General features: G+C 40.0%; 1 protein-coding gene across 2 annotated transcripts in view; it reads left to right on the top strand.

Annotated features, from left to right (window-relative positions):
* SLC2A13 (solute carrier family 2 member 13) overlaps positions 1-17,087 on the top strand; it is a 142,241-nt gene that overhangs the window by 20,757 nt on the left and 104,397 nt on the right. For both annotated transcript variants that reach the window (XM_030959455.1, XM_030959456.1), the window contains exons 2-3: positions 7,066-7,225; positions 11,403-11,611. In XM_030959455.1, the coding sequence (XP_030815315.1) occupies positions 7,066-7,225; positions 11,403-11,611 (369 nt within the window). The remainder of the gene's footprint in view (positions 1-7,065; positions 7,226-11,402; positions 11,612-17,087) is intronic.

Below are 17,087 nucleotides of genomic sequence, written 5' to 3'. Positions count from 1 at the left end.
GAGAAAACATTAACTCAGCTGTAGGCTGGCAAGTTTCCCCTTGTCACCTTAGGAGTTTGCTGTTATTTATACTCCTGTTGCACCCCCACTAAAAGCTCACCTTGACCTTGTATTAAAATTTTCTTGTAGCACAGCAACCTCTGCTAATATTTAATTCCTAATTATCTTTGCCATAAACTTGCTTCTTTATCAGGTTGCCCCCATAAATCCCCTGTCTGTGGAATCCCTTGCTGCTTGGAATCATTACCATTAACACAAACCATTATGGGATGGTTCTTAATTAAGTGAATTTTAAAGTTGGCAGCATTAAAGTTGAACATTTTAATGAAAATTTGCTCTTGCAAGGTATGTGAAATATTTTACCTTGGTTAAGTACCTCAGTGCAGCTTTATATGTTAGTGAAGGATGTTCTGAAAGGAAACAGTTTATGCCTCTTCATTTGGAGCTCCTAACAACACAAAGTTTTGTAATAAGCTGTGTATGTGCTTTGTTTTTAATAGAGATTAATTGCTGAGTTGCTGTACTCTGAAATAGGATCAGAGATTTCTTTGCATTTTTTTAATGATTAATTCACATTTTAGTTTTAGTTTGCACCTAGACAGTCTGGAGTCCCATGGTGGTTCAGGTTACTCCATTGTCATAACTAGTCCTGCCTGGGGGCTGGTACAGTCATCTGGTGTCATTGTGAACTGTTTAAAGGAGATAAATGGTACAAACTCCTTAAGAGGCAGGTGGATTCCTTCTAGCTGGTTGTATTCCCTGAATTGCTTGGTTTTCATGTCCAGCACAAGCTGGACAGGTGGGAGAGAACCATGCTACAAAGAGACATCAGCTCCTGGATGTGCCTCCTTAGCCCTTCTAGTTAACATCAGTCCTCTTTATTACTAAGCATGAAAGACTAATTGAGTTGCAGTAACAACAAAAGTTTGTCAGGAACCCTTCTCTGTGTTTTTGCTGCTCCTGACACTTTTTTTTGGCTGATGCCAGTGAAAAGACTGACACATTTCTGCTACCTTAGAGCTCTTTTATTGTGCTAGCAGTAAAGGTGCATCTCATTCAATATCCTATCTCCAGCTTTTGTTGCTCATCTGCTGTTCTTATGATGCACCTTCCCTCCTGTTGGCAGGAGACATGACAAGAGCATGGTGGAAGTCCTGATCTGGACAGGGTACATTTATATCTGTCTGATCTTGCACAAGGAAGTCTTTAAAATGATTCAATTTCCTTAGCATTAATGTTCAAATGCATTTTACAAACAACAACTTGGATTCCATTTTTAGTCCTTGTGTTTTTTACTGTAATCTCATTTCTTAAAATATAATTCTAATTATCATAGGAACTCTCCTTCATTGACCTTTTTATTTCTCTTGTCAGTAGATTTGTTGACTTAATTTATGAACTTTTGAATGAATTATTTATGATGCTTACATGTTCATACTGGAAATACCTTTCTGGATGATAAGGTGACTCTAAGAGTCTTTTCACACCTCTGGTCTATTGATTGTCTTAAAATTGAGCTGTGTACAGACTTGTCTCTGCTTTCTACTGGTAAGTCTGCAGATTATAGTAGGAGCCCTAGTAATTAATCTCCTAAGTGATTTTAGGAGTGGAAAAACATTTAATATGATGATTTCAGCCCATTGTGTCATCTGATGTTTCCCGTATAATAATTAGATGCATCTTCTGGTCGAAATTTAAGGAACCTTCTGTTCTGTTTTTTCTAAGCTTTATCCTTTAATGAGGTCAGAAAGTTCATGCCTTGGTTACTCAAGTGGATAAAGAACTGGACTTCTCAGCTCTCTTTTTTCATATTTCATAGCTGTGGTGCACAATGTAGAGCTTCAGGCTTCTCTGACAGATTTCCAGTTAATTATTTTCGTTTTCTATTTCTCATGTCTTGTCACTTATCAGCTCTGCTAGTTAGATAGTAATATACTTGCCTGCAGCAAGAATCTTTTATTTGGTGTTAGCAATTTAACAGTGAAAGCACATTAGAAAATGTCATCTAAGTGTAAATGAAAGCATTCTCATATGAAGGATTAAGGAAAGATTCCATTGCAGCTATATTTGTTTTGCTAGGAAAGCTGTTCTTTGTTTTCAAATTTCTTTAATATCTGGCTATTAAAATAATTACGTAACAAATACTGGATATGTATTTTAGAGATCTTTATACTTGACTAATACTTAATGCACTGCTTCTGACTATGCCTTTTCAGAAGAACTTACCCTCCTGTGTTCTAGTGTGTCTTAAATGAAAATCAGAGGAGGGAAGTCTGGAGAACATAGATGCATTCTAAGGCAACTAAAATGAAATGAGTATTGCAAATAACACTCGAGAATCTAAAATATTGTTTCTCTAAAGTAATATGATTTTTTTTCTCTTATTTTGATCAGTTTTAGAATAGCCATTTTTTCACTCTTGGTGTTTTTTCAAGAAGAACTTTGCTTTTGTGTATGAGTGCTTGCTGCATGACAGTCAGATAAACTGGGAAGGCTTTCCTAATTGCCTCCTCCTGTTCCCTGAAACCACCTGCTGTACTCTTTCAGACTCAGAGCAGCAAAGCATATGTTTTGATATTGAAATGATAATTGAAAATATGTAACAAATGTGTCTTCTGAATTGAGATATTTGCTTGAATGTTTTGAACCTGTAGGTTTTGGGACACATGGTAGAGGAAGTAAGGTCTAAATAGAAATCCAGAAGGGCTGTTTTAGACAGCAACATTGTGAACACATTTCTCAGGGCAAGAAAGCTGGCATGGAAGCTGCAGAATTACAGAGTTGTTTTGGTTGGAGATCCACATGTTGAGATGGTCAAGGCCTAACTGGGCATGGTTCTGGGCAGCCTGCTCTAGCTGCCCCTGCTTGAACAGCAGTTAGACTATTTGATCTTCAAATGTTTCTAGCAATCTAAGCAATTTTGTGTGATTTTGAGCTAATACCGTAAATCCTTAGGTTTCCCTGAGAAATCTTGTGCTCTTTATTGCAGGTTTGATAATAAATAATTTCAGCTATTGTATTAATGCCAGCTGAATAGCTGATATCACTGGCTAGCTTGTGACAGGGCTGTTGGGGTGTGCAAGCTTCCTTTTCTCTGTTTATTCCTGTAGTCATCAGCTTGTGAGAAGAATGCAACAGAAACAATAAATCTGTTGTCATGATGCCTCTTGTTCAAGACTTTTTACAAATACATGTTAACTTTCATACCACCCCTGTGTTATGTAACGTATTTTAGTTTCGCCTGTAAGAGACAAGTGGTGTAGCTGTGGCTACCAATGGTTCTAGCAGTGCCTCAGGGCTGGTGGTGTGCTCTGAACATCACTGAGAGCTGCTGGTGTGGACAATGGTGTGGCTCTGCTTTGTGGATGCCTGAGAGGCATTTTTGGCTGGCATGCTTTGAACAAGATTGCTCTGCAGGTTGTGGTAGAATCAGTCTTCATCAAGAGTTGAAAGGGGATAAAAGGTAGCTTTTTTACAAAGCATGTATTGGCTTTGTTTGTGCACATCTTTCTAACTGCTTTCTAGTAAAAACCACATGTAGATGTTGCCATCTTTACTTCTCAAGTTAGCTTCACTACATGATTATATGTGTCAAAGATACATGTTAACATATGTGGGGGGATAGAATGTAAGAAGATAAACATAGTGCAGAAGGTAGTCTCACCCCTGAGGAGTTGCAGCTGTACTAATCACCAAAGATTAGGAACAGGCCTGCCCTTAACAGGCCACAGCTGTGTCCAATAAGAAGCTGAGTGCTACAAAAGAGTGGGTTAGCTGGTTGAGAAGAGAGTTGGAGTTTGTTGGTTGCTTTGTGAAGGAGTCAGTGCTGTGAGGAGCTGCCCATGAGAAATCACCAAGAAGGTATTGACCTTTGCAATAACATGACAACAAGCATACAGTCCCAAGGATCCTATGGGAAGATGGCCCCCCCCACAGTGGGGGAACAAGCCTGGGCATTGGGGTGAGATGGCCAAGGCAGAGGGGTGGCTGGGGGAGCAGCAAGGCCCAGGGCTGCCACAGCTGTAGGGCTCTGCCCCTCTGCTCCAGTGGCAGCTGCTGCCTCACATGGGTCCTCGGTGGCTTTTATTTGCAGCAAGTGGACACACACCTGTGCTTTCTCAAAAAGGATTTGCTGTTATATGTGTGCAGTCTCCATCACTTTAATCATCATTATTTCAAATACTGACATGAAATATGGAAGAGAAACACCCCTAATGGTGGGCTGGGCTGAAAATTCACTTCTCTATCAAATACACAAAGGACTATTTGAATGCTTCTTTCCATGATGTATTCTGGTTGGCTTTGCAAGTTGGTAAATTGGTTGAATAAATTTTTAATGCTTTTTTTTTCCCCTGACATTTTTATTTGTTTTTTTTTTTTTTTATTCTGTGCTGGTTGCTCAGTTGCTAAGAGAAGGAAGCATTGGCATGTCCTGGGAGGCCCTGCTGGGAACTGGGTTATCATACTGAGAGGCTGCTGTGAGTGTTTACCTATCACAACAAAGGATCTTCTCATGCTATTTTATTATTGAACAATCTGTATTCCTCGCTCAAGCTTTTGGAGGCTCCCAGCAGTCCTGCCAGGCTAAGCTTGTTGCTAAAGATGATTTTGTGCTCTTAGTTTGGCGAGTCAGCCAGGCTAGCCAAAGCCTCTGCCATCCTATGATGAATCCCTTCTCTTGTTGCACAAGCCAGGAACCATAGCTGTGCTTCAAGAGCCATGTGTTTGCTTTTAGGTGACCCCATTTCCTGCTGGGCTGTGGCACTGGCTGGTGCTGCTGTGGGGCTGTCTATAGGGAGCTGGTGGAGCTGCCCCAGGCTCCATTGGAGCTACCCCAATGGTGCTTGGCTGTGCTCAAGTTGTATCTCAGCTGACTTCAGTCAAAATATGGTTTTGGGTGGCTGCTGCCAATGTACTTCTAGTTTTAACTACAAAAGAAATCACTGCTGCTTGTCAGTGTTGGTTCTTGTAAGGAAATAGGCATTTCAACTACCAAAGCATGTGCTGCACCCAGGTGTGCTCTTCATACACTGTTGAACTCTGTTTTTACAGTTTGTGTGTGTTTTATGTGGACATTTCTGTCTTTTGCACAAGTGACTCATTGCCTAGTTAGTAGGAAATACTGCCAGTGTTAAGACAGAATAAAAAGCAGCTGTGGTTTAGTGTTAGTCCTTGTTTCCTTATGGTGATAGAGTTTTCTGCATTGAATCATAGAATGGCTTGGATTGGAAGCCATCTAGGTCCAATCTCTCTGCATAGGCAGGGAGGCCACTCTCTAGATCAGGTTGCTCAGGGCCCAGCTAACCTGTACTTGAAATAGCACATGGAATATTTTTAAACTAAGTCAAGAAACAATTTGTTCTATAACAGTAATGAAATTACACAGTAATAATAATAACAATAATGCTTGGCCATGTTTTTGTTTCTGGCTGTGGAAACCATGCTAAAGTTCTTTTTAAACAGAGTTTTGTGAACACCTGATGTCTTCAGTTAGTCACTCGGACTTAGGTGTGCTTACTTGGATCATAGCATCTCCTTCTTTCAAAACTATAGTTATATCTATCCTTTTATTTCATTTCAGCGTACATGTAATATGAATTAAAGAAATTTATTCTTTGTATCATTACATCAAACCTTGAAATTCCAATACAGCTGCTAGCAACCATTTACTTTTTGAATGCTTCTAGAGTTCATTACTTGCATTTTCATTGTTTTCATCCTTTGAAAGTCAGAAATCAAATTCATCCAGCTCATTCCATTTAAGCGTGTGGTGATTTCACCTTGAATAGAGTTAATTTTGTAAGCACAAAGTCCTAAGTTTAAATCCAAAATATAGCCCTGGCTACTATGAAGAATAGTAACTCTACCCCAGCTGAAACCAGCACATTCTCCACCCCTTATTCCATCTAGATGCTGTTGTTGTCTTATTGCAAAAGTTAGCATACCTTCTTGGTGATTGCTCATGGGCAGCTCCTCACAGCACTGACTCCTCAGCACAGCCAACAAACCCCAACTCTCTCCTCCCCCAGCTAACCCACTCTTCTATAGCACTCATCCTTATTGGACACAGCTGTGGCCTGTTAAGGGCAGGCCTGTTCCTAATCTCTGGTAATTAGTACAGCTGCAACTCCTCAGGGGTGAGATTACCTTCTGCACTATCTTTATTTTCCTACATTCTATCCCCCCACAGGTGCAGTGCATTCTTATTACCCATGAACCCCCTGCCCATTCTTGATATAATACACAGATATCATTCCCATAGCCCATGGACTACCCCTGTGGAATGTCTGTAAAGGGCCCATAAATGTCCATTGGGTTCCTTTAGTCCATGACTTTGGGCTCCATCTGTTGGGGTGGTCACTCGGGGCAGGAGAGGGGGTGTTTTCTGTGGTGTTACTGGGCACCACAGCCAGCTCAGTTTGGGTCACTGCTTGTCATGCCAGGCTTGGTCAGCACCTCAGCCCTGTTTGGCTGCTTGCTCACTCCCTGCTGGCAAGGTGAGGGAGAGAACTGGAAGAGCAAAAGTGAGAAAACTCATGGGTTGGAATAAAGACAGTTGAGTAGGTATAGCAAAAGCCACACACACGAGCAAAACAAGGAACTCATTCACCACTTCCCATGGGCAAGAAGGTGTTGAGCCATTTGCAGGAGAGTAGGGCTTCATCATGTGTAACAGCTGTTGGGGAAGATGGACTCCATAACTCCAAATGTCTCCCCTTTCCTCCTTTTCCCCTGGCTCTGCATGATGCCATGTAGTCTGGAATATCCCTGGGATTGGTTGGGATCAGCTGTCCTGGCTGTGTCCCTTCACAACTACTTGTGTGCCCCCAGCCTTGCTGGTGGAGTGGGGTGAGAAGCAGAACAGGCCTTGACTCTGTGTAAGGAATAAAGAAAACATCCCTGAATAGTTAACACTGTTTCCAGTACAAATAAACATAGCCCTATACTAGCTACTATGAAGAAAACGAACTCTGTCTCAGCCAAACCCAAAATAGTATTTTATGATGAAAAAGCAATGTAGTATCTCTTTCAATGTTATAACTGTAACTGAATTTATCCTTGTAGGTGTGGCATCTATGACTGTGCCAGTGTACATCGCAGAAGTGGCTCCACCACACTTACGAGGCAGATTAGTCACCATTAACACTCTCTTCATCACTGGAGGGCAGTTTTTCGCCAGCGTTGTTGATGGAATCTTCAGCTACCTCGCCAAGGATGGATGGAGGTTTGTGAGCTTTCCTTGCTAAAAGAAAGTGGTCATAGTCCTGATTTGCTGATTATAATTCTTGTTGGTAAAACAGAATTTATATAGAAAGTGGTAAAACTGTGTACTAAAATGGAACTTCAATAATTAAATCTTGCCAAAATAGATCCATGTAGCCCCATATTTCTTTTCACAGAGAAAAACAAGGCACAATTCTTCCCAAGAATATTTCTGGGTTTCACATTCTCTGGACATCAGAGAAAGAAAACACAATTCTTATCATTTGCTATGCCTGTGTTTGTGCAAAAGTAAAATGCAATATGGAAATTGTTTACTCAAAGTCGTGGTGTTTTGTTTCCTTGGCCTATCAGAGCCAAGAGTGTGTGTGTGTCAGAACTGTTGGGTGACAGTTACGAGATTTCAGTGCAAGGTGTGCAAGGTTAAGTGCTTAGCAGATTCAGTTTTAGATGTATAGAATAATATAGTATAATAAAGTAATTAATTAGCCTTCTAAGATCAATGAAGTCAGATACATCATTCTCTCTCCTCGTCGGGGCCCTCTCAGCATTACAGTAGATCCCTACTGCTTTTGCCTAAGCTTAATATTCATGCCATGCACGGGTTTTTTGACTTTGCTAAACTTTAAAGTGTGAGAGTAATAAATATACATCACAAGCATGAATGATTGTCTTGATGTTTATGAAGGTAGCTTACCTTTTGCATTTACAATAATTACATGCTGATTTTTCAAAAGGCAAATTTCCAATAAGTAATATGCTGTATGTGCAAGATAAGGTGAAGTTTGAATATTCTTAATCTGAGCAGTGGTAATCTATCCGAATTGAAGGATATTGTAGCATAAATTTATAGTTAGAAGCTTATGTTATAAAATAATAAAAATCTATTTTCTGGGCTGCACAAACCCGGTTCTCTCAGCCTTTTCTATGTCACATGCTCCAGTTGTGCCACTTGTCTTAGTGATACATTGTTATTCCTGGTTTGTGGCTTTCTCTTTTATTTGTAGTCCTAGTGCAGCGCAATATGTGGAGTAGTGAAGAGCAATAGTTCCTGCAGGCTGCTGGCACATGCTGGATGACTTTTGCAGTAAAGTGTTTTCTGTATGTGCCAAGTACTGTTCTGCTGGATTGAGTGGAGTGAAGAAATAAGCTACCACCTCAGTGATGAGGTATCCAAGTATTCCAGCTGCAATGCTGGAGCTGTTAATTGAGGATGGTGTAATGTCCTCAGCTAGTTTATTGCAACCTGAGGCTGAGCAGGAAAGAGTACAGATGGTCTGTCACCTGAAAGGAGTGGCCAGCAGATGCATGGAGAGAAATCACAAATGTCCACCCCTGAGTCATTACATAGAATAGGGAACATCACAGCAATTATTGTATGTCTTACTGACTGAATGGCCAAGCACTGGAGTGCTCCAACAAACAATAAGGAACTTAAATTTTTCTTGGCTCTGCTTATTCTTGGAAATGCTGGATATTAAATTAAAACAAACCAAAGAAAACAAATATTTAACATGACCCTTAGGTTAGCTTTATAAACCCTGCTAATGCCATCTTAATAGTATTGCAGCAGTATGTCAGAGAAGGAGAAATGTTACAGCAGACTTATTAAATTTCATGCTGGATTTTTTCAGGTCTGCTAGACATCTGGCTTCAAACACAAAAGTCTTGTAATCTGTATAGGAAAGAACTATATTAGATTTCTGAAAGCTGGCTCACTGTGTGAAATGTCTAAAATTGCCTGCTTTTACTCTAAATTGATTATATCAAAATGGCTTGCTCTGAAAATTACACCAGCTCTAGAACTTGCAATGGATGTTCCCTCTCAACTAAACATTTTCCTTTTGGCCTGCTCCTTTTATTCAACTTTGATCAGAATTTTGCAGATTGGAAACTAACTTCAGTGAGGGAGCACTGTCTGTACATTTCTTTCTTGTCTTGCCTGTGATAAACAATCCAATAGAATCCAACTGGTATGAATCAAGCTTTCAGGAGCCTTGATTGATTTTACCTCCTAAGATGATTGCAGGCACCCAACTGCTTAGTTCTGGAGGCTCTGCTGCATTTAAGTGACTGAAGGGCTTTGGAGGAGCAGAAATTTAAGCAATAGGTATCTGATGGACTAAATCTGCATACTTAGATGCATGAAAACATACTTCAGCATGCACTTTGACAGCAGTTGGTTTTAATCTGTATGAGTTTGTTTTACTCTTCATTTGAAATAGAAAAGGCTTTCTAAATATCACTCCAGTAAAGATATTGAATCTACAATTTGGTGAGCTTCAATGGTCTATGTATTTTGTACACTGCTACCAAAATGTTTGTGGAGAAGGAAAAGTGTAGGAATAAATAAGGCCATTAATGAATGAGACCATTAATGAATGAGGAATGAGAACATCAGTGGATTAGTGACACATTTGGATACATTGACTGAAGACTATTCAGCTAATAAGCCTTTCACTGACTTTATGGTTTGAATTTATTTTCTTTTTTATGCTTTTCTTTTTAAACTAATAGTGAGATATACAATTTTTAAAGTGTTACCAGAAAAAGAGAGCTGCTCACTGTGCTCTTTCTAGACCAGGTTTTGCTTGTATTACCTTTGGAAATTTTGACTGGTCTTAAGAAGAACTTGAGGGCTCAGCTGGGAGTGGGGAGACTGGTGTGAATGCACATTGTCCTGGGATGGCCATCCTCTTTGTATTGCCTTTTGGGTATTCTTTTTATCATTCTCCAGTTTTCTGCCTGTTGTACTGCCAATGTTTTTCTTCATTAAACCAACAAATGCCTCTAAGAAAGTATTTTTCCACTTTTACTCAAAATGCATTTGGGCTTCATTGCCCCTAACAGAAGGTTTTCAATAATAGTTATTCTCTCCTTCCTACTCAATTAGCAATCTCAGGCTTGCTTTATAAAAAGATCCAGGTAAGAGGCTGCAGAGTCACCTGTGAAAGCGTGCATCCTGAGGTATGGAGAGAGGAGCTACAGAAGGGATTAACAAATCTCCTTAATCTCCTGACTGATGTCAAGGTGTGAATTTGTTTATGAGTACCTCAGTATTCAGAAGGACTGGTTTCTGGAGGTGTTTTAATTATTATATCCACTGATGTGAAACCTGTGATAACTACAATAATGTACAGGTGACACCAGCACTGTTTAAAGTCTTTAATGAAAGTGAAAAGAATCTGCGTGAAGTGTAAATGGGAAAAGGTCAGATTCTAAAAGCAGAATAAAATTATACATTATTCTGCAATTCTTTTTATCCTTTTATTGTTTTGCTGAAGAAATATAAAAATGTGGTGTGTATAGACCAGAGCTACCCATGAAAATTGGTGGTGTGCTTGTCTTCCACAGCTTTTCCCCCACTTTGGATGGAGCAAATAACCCTGCTTGGGTGTTGCCACAGGTGTCAGTGCTGATCCTTGGAAGCATAACTGTGCTTTTACCAGTGGTAATTCTCTGTTGAGTAGAGAAATAGCCTTGATGCAGTAAATAATAACCCGTGGACATCTAAAATGGAGTTCTGATTTAAAACCTCACACTGCATCTGACTGAAGATTTAAGAGCAGACTCTCTGAAGGATCTTGTGTAAATTGCTGTGCTGGTGAAATGAACTTTTTTCAGTGTTTCTGCTTATAGTCAGAAATTTTCAAAATTAAAACTGGCAAATGTATCTGTGTGTATGTAGTACTGACCAAATGATACATTGTTCTCTGGCTGGTTTTTTGTTTGCTTGCTTGTTTATTTTTAATATGTTGGTGAAACAATTAGCAGGATTTCAATCTCATCTTTGTCATCAACAGTACTTGGTTTTCTCCATGCATTTGCTTTCTCTTTCTGTTGATTATTGTCACTGAAGGGTTTATCCGTTTCCAAACTAGTGTAATATTTCAGTTTTTTTGTTCAGTCTAACTTAGTGCCAGGAGCCAGTGGCACTAGAGTCAGTGGTGGCAGAATAGTCACCATGTCCCTGAGATTTCCTGGAAATGAAGGAAAGATAATGTTTTCTAAAATACCTGCAGAATATGATTCTTCCCCCCTTAAATTACAGTGAGAAAGAATATGAGGAGTGGGAGATTTGGTCTGTAAATACAGTTTGACTAGCTGTAACTGAATTTTCTCATAGTGTGTTTTTGTAGGCAAATAGTAGATATTTTTCTATTTTCTGATTTTTTTTGCAGGTACATGCTGGGCCTGTCAGCTGTACCAGCAGTTATACAGTTTCTTGGCTTCCTCTTTCTTCCCGAAAGTCCCCGCTGGCTCATTCAGAAAGGCCAGACCCAGAGGGCGCGGAGGATTCTGTCTCAAATGCGTGGCAACCAGGCAATTGATGAAGAGTATGACAGCATCAAAAACAACATTGAAGAAGAAGAAAAAGAGGTTGGAGCAGGTATGCTGAATATTTGTTGGCCACTCTGTCTATCGATGAGGAGATAAAAATCAGAAGGAATGTTGAAGTTGTAGCCTGTGGGAGCTTGATGCTTTTATTTATCTGTATTAGTTTTGCTCTTTGAAGTATTTAATGTACTGGTAGCTTCAAAAATGAAGATATTTCTAGGATCCTGCACTTTCAAATTAGGTTCTGATTTCTTAAGTGAGGGAAGAGTAAAGTTGTGTAGGATTCTAAGTTTATACCACCTACGCTTACGTGAGAATTGGTTTCAGAAAATGGATCAGTTTAAGAATGCACATCTCCAAGAGTGGAAATCAGTTTCCACTGATGGTTTCTTTCATCAGTGGAAAAGGCCAAACAGACACGAGAGAGAGAAGAAGGTATTGTACATGGCTCAATTATCCAGTAAACTGCTTTCTAGACAAGAAGCCTTTGAAAAGATGTACAAAACAAGGCCTGTAATACAGAGATTCTTTTTCTATAAAAGCAGCTTCTGAAAGTCCTTTTGATCTGTCCTCAAGAGAATAAGGCACCTAAACCAAATCACTATTTTCAATCTTTTGAATCTTTGTGTCATATTTGCTTGAAACTTTGTGTTCATGTGTGTATTTATAAAACAAGATTACTATTTGATTGACTTTCTGTACTCTGCATATTTTTTATTTGCTTTCTGCAAAGGAAGTGTTGACCTGAGAATGTCAACTAAGGCTCTTAAGAGTTATCCTTGATAGGAAAATACTGGAGTTTCTCAGAGCTGGTGGAAAGAAAAATGGATGTTACTTTATATCTGTGTAAACTGAGATTCAGCATCTCATAATACCTATTCTCACTGCCTTATTGAGTTTGTCTTTGAATCTTACAATAAATAATTATGACTCTAGAAAAAGATATTTGACATATAGTTGAAGGATTTTTAAAATATTCATCACTAGTGTGAAGCAGGGCTGGGTTTTTTTCCCTCACACTATATTTTTGAGGCTTTGGATACCTTTTTTCCCCAGTTCTTTAGGGCTGGGAAATGAAGTTCATTGAAGCTAATTTGTTAAAAGATGAAGTGGGTATTCACAGAACAGCTTGGACTTAAGCTTGTGTTTAGGTTCTTCATTCTAATTAGGGATTGGGCTATTCACTTCTGTGGAAAGCCACTTAATGTCTAGTGCTAACGTTTAACACTTTGTAGAAATAAAAGGAGCAGGCATTTGGTCTACTCAGTCCCTTGTTTTCCATCACTGGGCTATAGGGTATGACCTTGCTTGTTGCTCTTAAGTCTTTAATCATGATGCTTTTTGACAATTGTGAATCAAATGTGGTATGGTAGATGCAGTAGGATTGACTCCATTGTTAAATCGTTATATATTTGTAGCTTGGACTGGGACACTTAATTGTGTCATCAGTCAATGAGATTGATGTCAGGGATGTGCAGGTCTCTTGGTTCCCCCCACGCACTTCCTCAAAAACTTAATGTGTTTCTGGAATTTAGTTAAATCAATCACATTTCCTAGGAGAAAGCTTGGCTACAGATAATCAGTGTTTTGCTCTCAGGTCATCTACAGCTTCAGAGTTGTTACCCAAGGGCATTATAAAAATGAGTTACAAGTATGTGCTGTCCCATTTGTTGTAAATGCTCGGCAGACAGGCATTGGACAGCTATGGTCACTTTTGATTCTAATTATAGTTGTACTTCATCTCATTTAACTAAAGAACTTCATTGTTATAAAGAGGTACTTTGTATGTCAGCATCAGAACATATATTGCTTTTGTTACCTTTCTGTGACTTATAGGTGGTATTTACACGTGGTGTTAAATTGTAATTGCTTTCATTTCTGTGAGGAATTGTCTGGATCCCCAGTAGTGAATTTTGCTTGAGTAGTGCAAAAGCAACTTTCTGTTCATGGTTTCATTGGTAGGTTTTCAGGTATTGGCAACTTAAACATGTGCATCTGCAAAGACTTTGCATTTTATTTTGCTATGGGTATATTAGTTTGGGTGTGGAGTTTTTTGGTTTTTGTTGTTTTTCTTTTCTTTTTTGTTTGGGGTTTTTTATCTATTAATGTGAAATTTTTTTATTACTTTCTCCTATTTGTGGCAGACAATGTTTTAAAATGTTGGTTAATAGCAATGACAGATGACTGTAATTCCTGTCAGACATCTTGAACCTCATTCCAGTTTCACAAAAAACTTTAATAAGCCTGAACTGACAGTGTCTGTTCATGACATTCAAGGAAAGATGACTTTGCATACTGAAAATCATCTGGCTTACTTTTAGGTAAAAGTGCCTTTTTGTTTGCTGTCTTTTTCTTTCTTGAGAAAGGACAGATGTTCTTTTTCATTGACTGATACAGAAGCATCTTTGCCAGTTCCTTTGGGCATCACTTTCTAAGTGAAACTAAGGCTGTGTTTGAGTCCTTCTCTGCAAGGGAGTAACACAATGTAGCCATAACACATTCTCCAGTCCCACACTAAAGAACTCCAATGCCTTTTGGAACTGTTTCATCAACTGCTCTCATCATGGAGGAGTGAATCATATGGAAACTTCATCTGTATTGTTGAAGCTACTTTAAAGTTTGCTTTAAATGTGTGTCATAAAACTAGAGAGCTTCTTTGCATTTTTCACATGGCTATCAAGCAGCTTCTGTCTTGAAAATGACAAAAATGCCTTCAGCAACAAACTTCTGCTTCAGAAGTCTTCAATACAGTTATGGGATACCTGTTCAGTGAATGACTCACATTTCTGTATCCTTTCCAATACATTCAATCAAATCAGTGCTGCTGATACTGATAAGCAGCTTACATTTTAGCATTTTGAGATTGGCATCAGGAAAATAATGTATCTTTTTGACAAATACTTTCCTCATGACTGGTTATGCAAATGACATTTTTCCCGGCAGCTGTGGATACTGCTTTTGTGTGCTCTGTTATGTACTTGCAGTGTGACTTCTGGTGCTGTATTTTGAGAAGTGGAGGGAAGGGCATTGCATTCTGCAGTAACATTGCAAGACAGGTCAAGTCTTGGTCATCATCTAATCATCATCTGTTAACATCAGCTCTCAGATGCTGTACTGCAAAAACAGGCTGTTGATAGGAAAATGAGGAATGAGGAATGGAATGAGGAAGATTCTAGAAAAAGAGTGTTCCCCAAGAGTTGAGATGCAGAGTGACCTTCCCCCTCAAATATGCTATGGACTCACAGATTCCCCAGTGATTGGCTTAGGTTCTGAAGCCTCATGGAGAGAAAAGGGAGAGAATGGTCAGAAGAGGTTTGCAGTTGAGAGAAAGATCAAAGACATTGCTGGGAGAGCATTCTGGCACAACTCTTCCTAGCAAAACAGGTCTGACTCACACTGCTTTGAGTTGTAGTTTTTAGTACAGTTAAGCAGAGGTTCTGTAGTGCACCTTAGTTAAAAATAGGCAATCAAATCATAGCAGTGCGGGTAAGCACTGGCACACGGGCTTAATTGCAGAATCAAAGATCATGGAATGGTTAGGGCTGGAAAAGACCTTAAAGATCACCTAATTTCAATCCCCTTGCCAAGGGCAGGAAACTGTCTACTTGCAGCCTTATCCAGCCTGGTCTTGGACAACTTCAGGGATGGGAAATACAAAACCTCTCTGGGCAGCCTGATCCAGTGCCTGAACACCCCCACAGTAAAGAATTTCCTCTTAATATCTAATCTAACTGTGCACTCCTTCATTTTAAGGCCATTCCCCCCATCCTATCCCTACATGCCCCTTTAAAAAGTCCTTCTCCAGCCTTCTTGTAAGCCCCCCCTACATACTGGAAGGCTGCTCTAAGAGGTCTCCAGAGCCTTCTCTTCTTCAGGCTGAACAGCCCCAGTTCTCTCAGTCTGTGTTTGTAGGAGGATTGTACCTCTGTGCAATCAGCTGATTCTCTGGATTCATTCCAGATCCACGTCTGTCTTGTGCTGGGAGCCCCAGAGCTGGCTGCAGCACTCCAGGTAGGGTCTCATGAGACCAGAGTAGAGGGGAAGAATCACCTCCCTTGACCTGCTGGTTACATCTCTGATGCAGCCCAAGATGTGGTTGGCTTTCTGGGCTGCTGGCACATGCTATTGATTCATGTCCAGCTTTTTGTCCACCAGCACTCTCAAGCCCTTCTCCCCAGGGCTGCTTTCAATTCATTCTTCACCCTGTCTTTGTGCTTGAGATTGCTGTGACCCTGCTGCAGCACCTTGCACTTGGCCTTGTTGAACTTCAAGAGGTTCTCACACACCCACCTGTAAGGCCTGTCAGGATCCCTCTGGCTGATCTCCCCTTCCTCCAGAGTGTCAGCTGTACCACACAGCTTGGTAGCTTGCTGTTGTCAGCAAACTGGCTGAGGGTGCACTTGATCCCACCGTCCATGTAGCTGTCAAAGCTGTCACCATACTGACCCCTGAAGATTGTCACTCGTCACTTCTCTCCACTTGGACATTGAGCTGTTGACTGCAAGTCTTTGAGTGTGATCATCCAGCCAATTTTTATCCACTGGGTGGTCCATCCATCAAATCCATATCTCTCCAAGTTTGGGCAAGGGTGTGATGCAGGACCACATCAAATGCTTTACACAAATCTGCGTGGATGATATTTTTTGCCCTTCCATTATCCACCACTGCTGTAACCCCATTGTAGAAGGCCACCAGATTTGTCAGGCTGTGGGTATAGATGAAGTGGCTTGTGCTCATAAACAAATTAAAGTGTGAGATTTGTAATGTTAGTTCTAGAGCAAGCAGTTGGGAGTGAACTTAATGTGGTGGTTTGTGCATGAAAATAAAGCTGTCTAGCAGACCTTTTGTAAAAGTTTTACTAGCTGCCAGTCTAGTAGTCACTTCTGACTGGAAAGAAATCATTATAGCATCCAGTTGAGATGTTTTAAATGATTGTTAATTTTCCATATGCAGGACAGTACTACAACATTAAATGCAAATTGGAGAAAAGTATCCATTTGTACTGTCTTTCTGGGTGAAAAGTGTCTGCAAACTGCATAGGTTTTCCTCCCACCCCTGCATGTAGCTGTCCTCAGCTGTGATGTGCCAGGATGCCTGGATGGTATTTCACACAAAATCAGAAGTGATGTGTTTGGTACTAACTTAGCATCTTGATGAAATGAACGTCATTTGCATTAAGACTAGACATTTATTTTTGTGTAGGTGAAGGATGTGTAACTGTGAATTGTAATTAGGAGAGCAGTGTAATTCTCCCCCAGCCTCATTTTTCCCACATTTCTCTAATCTGTGAATTAGGGTTGAGATTCTTGACCTTATCTGCTCTGCGAGTGGACCTTTGCCTTTTGTTATCTGTTGTTTTGCATGTATGTATGTCAGCTTCTGATCATGAAGATGTCTTCTTTGCACATGTTCTGCTTGCTGATTTTGCCATGTAAAACTACTGGGGCTCAGTGGTGCATGGAGCCATGCTGCTTCTGTGAAATTCAGTGAGACGTTTATAAAATTGATCATTACAATGTAATATTGTT

This window comes from Camarhynchus parvulus, chromosome 1A (genome assembly GCF_901933205.1).
Source record: "Camarhynchus parvulus chromosome 1A, STF_HiC, whole genome shotgun sequence".
NCBI lineage: Eukaryota > Metazoa > Chordata > Aves > Passeriformes > Thraupidae > Camarhynchus > Camarhynchus parvulus.
This window is presented reverse-complemented; position numbering and strand designations above follow the sequence as displayed.